At 29.3% G+C, this 11,410-nt stretch overlaps 1 protein-coding gene across 1 annotated transcript; it reads left to right on the top strand.

Moving 5' to 3' along the window:
• Positions 1–1,842: 1,842 nt before the first annotated feature.
• LOC107022586 (laccase-2-like) lies at positions 1,843–4,860 on the top strand. Its single transcript, XM_015223180.2, has 6 exons — positions 1,843–2,033; positions 2,111–2,262; positions 2,807–3,051; positions 3,130–3,258; positions 3,348–4,304; positions 4,527–4,860. Exons 1-6 carry the CDS (start codon positions 1,917–1,919, stop codon positions 4,655–4,657), a joined length of 1,731 nt encoding a protein of 576 aa, XP_015078666.1. The 5' UTR covers positions 1,843–1,916; the 3' UTR covers positions 4,658–4,860.
• Positions 4,861–11,410: the final 6,550 nt, after the last annotated feature.

The raw sequence follows: 11,410 nt of genomic DNA, 5'->3' as shown, positions 1-11,410 counted from the left end.
TATATATATATTTATATATATATATATGAAGTTTAATATGATACGTTGATATAAATAAAAAAACTCAATTTTTCCATGTCTTATTCAGAATTGCTTGATTTTTCATCAATAATTGTAACTTTGACACATACATATATTTTTCGTAGTAGCAATCAATTTGTATTTTTCCTTGTCGTTAATTAATGGAGCTCTAAGCGCGATATTCATATATTTTATGTGTCCAAATTATTTGAGAGAAAAGATCCAAATATAAACTTTAATTTGATTTAAAATTATACTTATCTTGAAGCTCCGTTAACAAACGGAATAAGACTTTTTCCACGAAGGTGGAGGTAAAATTAGAAAAAGAAAATCTCCGATGAAAAAAGTTTCTTAATTAATATAAAATTTTCAATTTTGTCTTTAAGTTTGGCAGAATACATGATAATGATTTTTACTATCTAAGTGTAGGGTGAATAAACTTAAGATTAACACAGTTTTAATCAGTGTAGGAAATCACCAATTACAAGTTGTAACAATGGCCAATAAGTACCCTTTATCCTAATGATGAATAGCTAATGAAAACAACACAAACCTTTCATTAGCTCTCTTTTTGGGATATTTATTCAGTTTTTGACCTTAATTTTTTAAAATTACGATTTAAAGATTCATTTTGAGCTAATTAAATTTTTATAAGAAAATGTTACAGCATATCTAAAAATTTATAAACGTAAGACAATAATAATACTTTGTCCATCTATTTACACAACTTTTGAAAATAAAGACTAGCTAAAATGGTGGCCTAAAATAAATTAAAGGGTTATTCATGTAAATCAATTAAAACAAATTGAAACAGAGAGATAATTAATGACGACTTTCTTGTATTCCGGTTTAAGTTGCTTTATTACAAAGAATTACATTTAGTAGCAGTGTGTACCCTACAAGATACGAAGTTGGTGTAACTTAAAAATAAAAAAGAAAACCAATTAGCTATTGTTTTTAATTAGCAATTTTAAATCCTTATTAAGATAACTAATTACAACAAAAAGGAATTAGAACACACACTTAAATACACGTTCTCCTAATTAAATTTTCTTTATTAAAAAGAAATAGTAGTGACTAATGTGTTGATCACAGTGCAAATTTAACGGAACGACCAAATATATCATCATTCTTTCTTGCTTGGAAGAAAGTAGTGGGTCAAATGTCACACTTTTTTTTTTGACTAATTAATTTTCTAATTAAGGTATAGTCCCACATGAAAATGATGAATTAGCATATTGTAGATAAATATGAATTATGATAAGAAAAGAATATCTTGTTCAGCAAGATTAACAGTTGAAATTCGAGTTTTTAAAACTAAATTATGCAAATTCGCTAGAACACTCTCCAACATAGGCAATATATAAGGAGTAGGTACTTTAATTAACTTATACATTGTTAATATATCTAAGAGGAATTTTACATAACCAAACTACTTAAACGATATTATAAATAATTATTCATAAGAAATGAAATTACTTGCTACAACATATTAAATTATGCTTGATATAAAAGTTATTTTGCATTTTGAGTATAAACTAATATATTTGAAATAAATATCCCAACAAGTGTAACTTTTTGGTTAGAAACATCATGTGTATTTCTTGGTAAGTATTTTAATGTGATGTGTAGATAAGACTTTAGGTACACTCTTGCCAATTGGTGAAATATCTCTTTCCTATAGTCTTTTATTCCTTTGGCTGCAGGTTTTTCTTCACTGTATACTGACAATTTAATTATAGTACACATAATAAATTAGTATTATAATTATAAGTTAAATAATGTCTAAACATACCTATATAAGCATAACTCATAGACTCATGCAAATAGACCAATTAAACTTTCACATTATCTTAATTTCTCTTATTTTCCAAACTAAGAAAAGAGGAAACAATATGAGTCTTTTTTATTTTGCAAGACCAACACTTTTTTGTGTTATTTTCTGCATTTGTAGCATTTTGCTATTTCCAGAGTTTGTTATTGCAGGCGTTACAAGGCATTACAAATTTGACGTAGGGTTTTTGAAATTTAGTAAATCAATCAATTGTTTTTGAGCAATTTTTTATTTTTATGTTTTTAATTCTTGCAGATAAGATTGAAAAATGTGACAAGGATATGTAAAACAAAGACAATTGTCACTGTGAATGGGAAATTCCCAGGGCCAAGAGTTGTTGCTAGAGAAGGTGATCGTTTGGTGATTAAAGTTGTTAATCACGTGTCCAACAATGTTAGCATCCATTGGTATGAATTCTTCTTTGATAGTTAGGATCAAGCGGTAATCTCTATCATGTCAAAAATTATACTTCTGATCTGGGCACAACTATATTTCTTAACTATTTCCAGAAATCAAGTTCGTCATGAGTATGACTTTGACCGTTAGGGCCGGGTATCCATGAGCCAACGGTGGACTCCCTCGATCTCTCTGTCAACTTAGATATTTCATGTGCATATTTACTAGAATTGATTTCATGTTATATGCTAGCACATTATATGCTAGCACATGTGTTTCGAAAAGGATAAATAATGTGATTAAATGCTAAGTTATTTACCTAAAGAAACGATGATCAATTCCCTGTGACATCGCCTTTTCATCACTCGAGAAACAATATGAGAGTACTTTTAAGCTGAACTCACATGACTTGCCCTAAATTCGCCTCTTGACTATATAGCTAACTTTATTTTTAGCAATCTTTAACTATCCGTATATATTAATAATAAAAAAAGATAAATTTAGTAGCTTATCTATATCTGCTTAATTAATTAATTATTATTTTCAATAAATTAGGCATGGTATTAGACAACTACAAAGTGGATGGGCAGATGGACCAGCATATGTGACACAATGTCCAATCCAAAAAGGCCAAAGTTATGTCTACAATTTCACCATTACTGGCCAAAGAGGAACTTTATGGTGGCATGCACATATTTCATGGATGAGAGCTACACTCTATGGACCTCTCATCATCTATCCCAAACACAATGTTTCTTATCCATTTGCTAAACCCCACAAAGAAATCCCCATTATTTTTGGTAATATCAAATTATAATTAAACACCACTCAGTGTCTATATACTTTTATTTTTAATTATTTAATTAACATGCATGTAGGTGAATGGTGGAATGCTAATACTGAGGCTGTTATTAATCAATCACTTGTTACTGGAGCTGGACCTAATGTATCTGATTCATATACTATTAATGGTCTTCCTGGACCATTATATAATTGTTCTGCTAAGGGTAAATGTTTACCTTTTTTTTTTTATATCGTAAGTGTATATATAAATTGACTAGTTGATGAGAAATTGTTTTGACGTCGCATGTTGCAGATACTTTTAAGTTGAAGGTAAAACCAGGAAAGACATACATGCTTCGTATAATCAACGCTGCACTCAATGATGACCTTTTCTTTAGAATAGCTAATCATACAATGACAGTTGTTGAAGCAGATGCATTTTATGTCAAGCCATTTGAAACAGACATAATTGTAATTACTCCTGGACAAACCACAAATGTCCTCCTTAAAACACATCATAATCCACAACAAACCACTTTTGTTATGGTAGCTAGACCTTATTTTACTGGACGAGGTACATTTGATAATTCCACAATTGCTGGAATTCTTATGTATGAATCATCATTTAACAATATTTCAATTAAAAATCTTCCGATTCCAACACTTCCACCAATTAATTCCACTTCTTTTGTGTCCAATTTTACTAACAAATTTCGCGCTTTAGCTAGTGTGAAATTCCCAGTTAATGTTCCGCGAAATGTTGATAAACACTTTTTTTTTACCGTAGGGCTAGGTAGTAACCCGTGCCCAAAATATCAAACATGTCAAGGTCCTAATAATTCATCAAAATTTGCTGCTTCTGTTAATAATATTTCTATGATTCTCCCAAACACAGCGTTACTCCAATCTTATTTTTTCAAAAAATCAAATGGAGTATATACTAGTGATTTTCCAAGTGTCCCTTTAGTTTCCTTTAATTACACTGGCACCCCTCCAAATAACACAAATGTCTCTAATGGCACAAAAGTTGTGGTGCTTCCATTTAATACTTCAGTGGAAGTGGTAATGCAAGATACTAGCATTCTTGGTGCTGAAAGTCATCCTCTTCATCTTCATGGATATAATTTTTATGTTGTTGGACAAGGTTTTGGTAATTTTGACCCCAAAAACGACCCTGCTAAATATAACCTTGTTGATCCTGTTGAAAGAAACACAGTTGGAGTTCCATCTGGTGGTTGGGTCGCTATTCGATTTCTAGCTGATAATCCTGGTGAGTATCATTAAGTTTTATACACTGACAATATTATAAAAATATTAAACAATCATGTCCGTATTTATATACTTATAAGCATTAATTGAGTTAACATGGTAAAATGAATATTTACCTGACAATAAGACATATTATCTGTTACAATAGATTAAAATATATATAATGACATAAAAGTTATTCACATTGTCGATGTATATAACTTTTCTTTTGTTGTATGAACAGGAGTTTGGTTAATGCATTGTCACTTTGATGTGCATTTGAGTTGGGGATTGAGAATGGCTTGGATAGTGTTAGATGGAAAACTTCCTAACCAAAAATTGCTCCCACCTCCAGCTGATCTTCCAATGTGTTAACAAATTCATCAATTCTGATTTTTCTTTCAATAATAATAAGTTAATTATACAAATTTTATTTGAGTTGTTTTTGGATTTGTGTGTATTCGTTTTTCTTGCTTCACATTCTTCATTGAAGAATTGTTGCACCAATGAGGAAGGAGATTTTGTTTGTGTAAAACTTTTTCCACATGAATCAATAAAAGCATATTTAGTTGCTCGTATTATCACCACTAAAACTATCTAACACTTTATAAATATTTTGAGATTTTATTGGCGCATTTAATAATATCGAGATAATTTAGTCTTGTGTACTTGCTTTAAACAAAAGCCTAGATAATAAGTCATGTCAATTATATGGATCCATCATTGTGTACTTGCTTTAAGGAAAGGCCAATCAAGTAATATACATTTCCTGTCCCACAGTTCCATTCCGTTCCAATAGGTTTTGTTTTGTGATTGTTATGCATATTTTTATAAATAAAAAAAATTAATTTTTTCGTATGAAAATATGTTTTAGGCTTAAGTTACATTCCAAAAGCTAGCTCAAAGGGAGGAGGATTGTCCAAGCCTTATAAGGAGTCTACCATCTCATTAACTACCGATATGAGACTTTTTTCTTTATTAACACTCCACCTCACGCTCAGTGCTTAACATATGGTGCGTGGACAATTTTGATTTTTGGGTATCTGCTCTGATACCAGGTGAAAGTATTTGTGAATAGTCTCCATTTGAACTAACTTTTGGAGTATGAGTTAGGCATAAGACCTAATTTCACATTTCATTCCAATTTTTGTATTAAATAAAATTTTTACAATTATTTGACTATAATACCCAAAAGGATTTTACTGAAGATATGATTTTTCATCAAGGAGACTTAATTTCACATTTCGTTTCAATTTTTGTATTAAATAAATATTTACAATTATTTGACTCAATTTTTCATTTTAGGGTTTAAATTTGACTACAGAAGTTGGTCAATGTAATAAAAACTTTATTCTAAAAAAACACTAGAATATATCTTTTATGGACCACCAATTATGTTGATATAGATAGATTTCCAATTCATACACAATGTTTGGTTAAAGACTATACGTTCCTTTATTATGTACTGTAAAATTGTAATTATTATCCTACCAAACTAAACGCTCCTTAAAGACACTATCAACAAGAAATTCCTTGATTTTGTGAAATTACCGCCTTGATATTAAGAAAATAATTTACTAATTATCGCTGTATTATAAATTCTTTATAAAATCACGTAGCTTGTGAGTTAAGTAACGATTTGATATAAATATCGAATGTTAGATAAGTAATTATAGGTAATGAACATTCCTTGAACTTGAAAATGAATGGTTACAAAGGATGTATTCAATATATTTAGGGGGTAATTTAATGGATATATGAATTCTTCTAGACTAAGGTAAGTGTAGTTTTATTTATGATCATGTGGCATATGTTTTCAAGATTTACTGATCCCCATGAGTTCCTTTTGTGTATGTAGACAAATGATGACCATTTCTCTATGTTTGATAATTCCAATTACAGAAAAAAAGAATCTTTCTGTTTCTTTTTAAAAAAAAAAATCAGAGAGTAAGAGTAGCAGAAAATACAGCTTTCCCAGACAATACCATGTGACTTCGTTTTAACGGTCTATGCTTGGCTTAATCAAAATCCATAGTATTCGAAATTTAAAATTATTTTATTCTTTTACTTTTATTAATTCAAAATTTACGAAAATATAATTCATAAAGATATTTTTATTTATGTCATGGCCTTTTAATCAGTTGGCTATACATATTGCAATTTCACCGCCCTTCTACATTACCTATTCGAGGCATAGATCTAAGTATCTAATTTGTTAGATTTAATGAATTTATTATTTTAAATTCAAATGAGGCATATGTACATACGTAGAAAGAAAAATAGTTTGATGTACTAACACATTCTGCTGTATAAGCAACAAATAGGTAAATATAAATCATCAATTCTATGATTGAACTCACAATTTATATGTATGTATGTAATAAAAATACATTAAAGATGTATACGTGTAATAGGACAAGACTCATTTTGAATTCACCGACTTTAAATCTTAGAATTCGTACGACATACAACTACTACTATGATCTGCTCTTCTCTCTATAGGATGGCAGAGAAATTAACTTATATTCTCACACATATAAGGGTAATTAAGGAGATCTTACTTGTGGAAATAATTAACCCTTGCCAATAATATCAACTAATTTCAAGAATCTCCATGCTTTTTCCATCTAACAAGCATACCAATGCATCTCTTTACAATATAAAATTTTGACTTCTGTTCCTTAGCCAAATTACTGCATTTGCTTCTAAAATTGGCACACCTTTGTGATGCACTTTTTGTAAGTCGACATTTTGAAGTAGAACTCTTTTGTGAAGAACTCCTTGAAAGTGATGATTTGTGTGGATTTTTTTGTGAAAAACTTCTTGGAAGAGAAGAAATATTTGAGTTTGGGCTTTTTTGTGAAAAACTCCTAAATAAAGATGATGACTTATTGTTTGAAGATGAATATGAATTACAACATGGATCATCCTTTGATAATTTCCATCTCTCATCCATGTAATACTCCATTTTACGAACTACGCACGGCTAATTCTCCGAGCGGTAGGACAAAATAATTGGATGTAGATAACGTATGGAGGAAAAAGAGAGTGGAAATTGGTTTATAACAATAGGCAGAATGGTGTTGAAAGTGTTTGTATCTACTTATAGCAATTTGGGACAAAGGAGGGATTTATTATTACACAAAAAATTGAATAAAGTTTTTTGAATTTTTGACCAGTATTTTTTTAATAATAATGTGGTACCATTGCACGTTATAATGCTTACGTATAATGTCTGATATTTCTTTTTGTAAAAATGTAATATTTTTATATTCCTGTATTGCTGTTGTGGCACTATGTAATTGGTGTTTTTGTTTCGAATCAGTGTCAGGCCTTCATCTATTTCTAACGTCCGTTTTCGGAAAGGGTGTCTAATAAACGCGTTAAGTTATGTTTGAACGGATTAAATTAAAGTATATTGAATTAACAAATAGATTAAATTGTTATTTGTTTAATATGCTTATTTTTTTAAATGTCGAATAAATTAAATGATTTGAATTTTTATGGAGAAAAATTTGACAACGTTAGTTTCTGGTTCTTGAATCTCCTTTTGGAGATCATTATCCTTTTATGGAGATGCGATCGACTTCTGTATGGTGCTCCATTCGACACTCATACATCTATCCCATATTGTTTTGTTTACGTTATTTAGTTTTTAAAATGATAAAGCAGAGACGAAATTACGATTTAACATATATGTGTTTAAGTTATTGTTTTTTTACTTACTGAATTCTAAATTTTATTAAATTATATTTATTAAACAAATTTCTATAAGAAAATTTTTGATGCAACTATGAAATGATTTTCATATAGCTTATAAAATTGCAAGTTCGAACCATAAAAATAATTAATAGTACCTATATTAGGTTACACGCCTACGTTACACCTTTTGAGAGCCACATTTCTAAATTGGGTTTGTACTTTTTCTAAAACAAACTATTTTTAAAATAAATATAAAATTTAAATTAATGTTATTTAATTCGATGGAACATGTATATATGCTGATCTCAAAACTCCAACCCTAGGCAAGGGCACACGCATACTCATGAGGAAGTGTTTGATGGTAGATGGAAAATGTGACACTGATTTTAATATATATTATTATCCTAGAAAATTAAAATGATGTTGAAATTCGAAACCCATATCGCAAAATGGTCGGTAGGGTTATTAAATAATTGAAAGATTTTGCAGTTTTTTTTTCCACTTGTATAATAGACAATTGGTCAATTACTGTGGTGATTTCTGTGTTCTGTGAGATGCTTTTTTATTTATTTGTTTATTTATTTTTTCTTAGTCAGACTTCACTGTCACAAACTCCCTGCTAGATTTCAGTATTCCATTTAAAGTACTGGAGTATCCAATGTTTAAATATACTACTACTAGCATATTAATCTCTTCGAATTTTGCACTAAGAATTTTCCAAAAAGTCAAGAACCTTTTTCAGTTTGCACCTCATTTACTCGTTGGAATAATAATTATGTGTTTGTATCAGCTTAGGCAGACCTTTGGTATAATTCATACTTTTAACTGGTGCGGTGGTGACAAATAGGCTGGTTGGATTGAAACTAAAAATATTATAATTGATTGAATAGAAATTGAGTTGGATCTTGACCCGTTCAAGTTACTTTGGGCTTAAATGAGCCTAAGAATGGGTTGAGTCTTGACCCGCCAATTTGATCCAATTGATCTCTATTTAAAATATTGATATTTAATTTTTATAATCACATTTCTGCTCAAAAAAATTTTTGTTAAAAAAATAACAAATGGATAGATAAATCCTAAAAAATGTTAAATAGATAATAATTCATACCTTCAATATATGAATATATCTTAATAAAAATTTTAAAACGGGTTGAAATTAAAGATTGAATTGGTCTCAATTGAGAATTCTCTTCGAACGAGTTAAGTTTGAAAGAGTTGAGACTGAACCCAATTCAAGTTACCTAGAACCCAACCCTTAACATTCTGGGCGGATTACCTATGTTTGAGTTCATTTTTGACACGCCTAGTAGTATGTAATTCCATGGATCAAAGTTTATACAGGTACAGAAAAAATCGATCACTTGAAATTTAACTCTAATTACATGTCGCTATAAATAAATAAATTGTCTAAGACATTTCTAATCAAACAACTTAAGAACTTCTTCAATCAATAATAACAACAATAACAATATAACCAGTATAATTTCATATAAGTAGTAGGGGATGATGTAGTACTTAGACCATACTAATATGAATATGGTATTCAATAGATACTCGATACAATTATTTCAACTAAATTGAGTAGTAAAATGAAAAATAAAATGTGATTGGATGCAGTACCCCGTATGTGCACGACTGGTTCTTATCACTGGCAATTATATTGTTGCTAAACTTTGGTAACAGTACTTTCAGTAACTGTTGCAAAAATTGGCTTTGGTTTCCCTATATCTATAGTGGGCGGGGGTATGGGCTTCACATCTTTTATAGCATATATTGATAACTACGTTTCATGTAAAAGAGCAATTTTAATCTATGTGAACTAACTATATTGAATTAAATGATTCTACATACATTGAATATATAAAACTATATAGTAAGCATTTCAAATTTCACTAGCTCATACTTTGTTCAGAATAAGAAATTATAGATGAGTTGAAAAAGACAGGGACAACATGCTGTGTTTGTATCCGTTGTACTCAGAGTAAGTGATGGATGGAGCTTTGAGATATCGGATTTATCTGAATTCATAATTTTATGTGTAAAAAATTACGTAAATTGTAATAAATAGTAGATATTTAAAAAATATATCAATTGCAACGCTAATTTTTATCGAAAGTTAAAACTTATAAAACTAAAAATTTTAAATTCGTGTCAGTAACATTATATCTCCCTTAGTGTGAAATGAAGATGTGAATGAGAGAAGAGGTTGAAATACATGGCTGCTTCTGAATTTATCATTCCCATGAATGCTTTGACTGTATAATATATATGAATCCAATGTTGATTGCCTATTAATTTATGAGGTTGCGACTGTCTTCTGTGCAGTAGGCTCTCTGATATTGTTTTTTTTTAAAATAAAAATTGAATATTAATTTAGATTAAGTCACATATGATTAATTTAAAAGAAAAACAATTTATTTTAAAGAAAATACTTTTATCGAGAGAAGAATTTATCTGAAATTTCTTTGGATTCATATGGCCATATTCCTTAAGGTCGCTTCGAAATATTGAGCGCTATTTTTTTTATCGTGTAATTGTATTGTCGAAGGTCCAAATAGACACAATGACCAGAGGCTATATCATTTTTATCAAATTATTGATTGTATTTTCAAAAATATTTACTTTCAATTACTTAATTATTGAGAAATGTTAACATAGACGTTAACACCATAATATCTTCTTTACTCATTAAAACTTCGTGTCAAATCAAAATCAGATAAGCAAATAAAATCATAGAGCTTTTTTTTTTTTCTCTCTGTCTCGTAAATTAATTGACGCAACCATTCATTGCTGCTCTCTCTTTTTTATTGTTAAAAAGATTTCGCTACATAATAATGATAATATTCAATTTTTTTAAGGACAGAAGGGAATATTTTGTGTATATTTAATAATTACAATATATTTATTTTTATAAATAGTTGTTGATCACTTTAGCAAGGGAATCAAGAGACTGAAAAATGAGTGCGGTCAAAGAAAGTATAAAGTTGGGTCAAACTTGAAAATATAAATTATATTGATCATAGTTTTGCAGTATCACATGGTCTGTACGAAGGTAAATTATAAAAAGATAAACTAAATTAAAACAATACAATGCATCGTCCACACATTAATATTTTTTCTGAGGTAGTATAAATTTGTGAGAGGACATGTGATTCTGGAATAATTGCATCTGAAAAGGAAGGGCCACATGACACTTTCAAGCTAATGCACTTTTTTTTTTTTGGGTCCAAAAATAAAATATAGTTAATGATATTAGCTTCATCGGTTACTTCCAGAATTTATTTATTTATTGGGGAAAAAACACGATTCGATATAATAATATTTAAAAAGTAACAAATTGTTATCCCTTCCATAGTTTGGAAGAAATAGATTAACCAAATACACGAAAAATCACTTAAATTTATCGTAGTATTCTCTTTTTGGATA

This window comes from Solanum pennellii, chromosome 6 (genome assembly GCF_001406875.1).
Source record: "Solanum pennellii chromosome 6, SPENNV200".
NCBI classification, from domain to species: domain Eukaryota; kingdom Viridiplantae; phylum Streptophyta; class Magnoliopsida; order Solanales; family Solanaceae; genus Solanum; species Solanum pennellii.
This window is presented reverse-complemented; position numbering and strand designations above follow the sequence as displayed.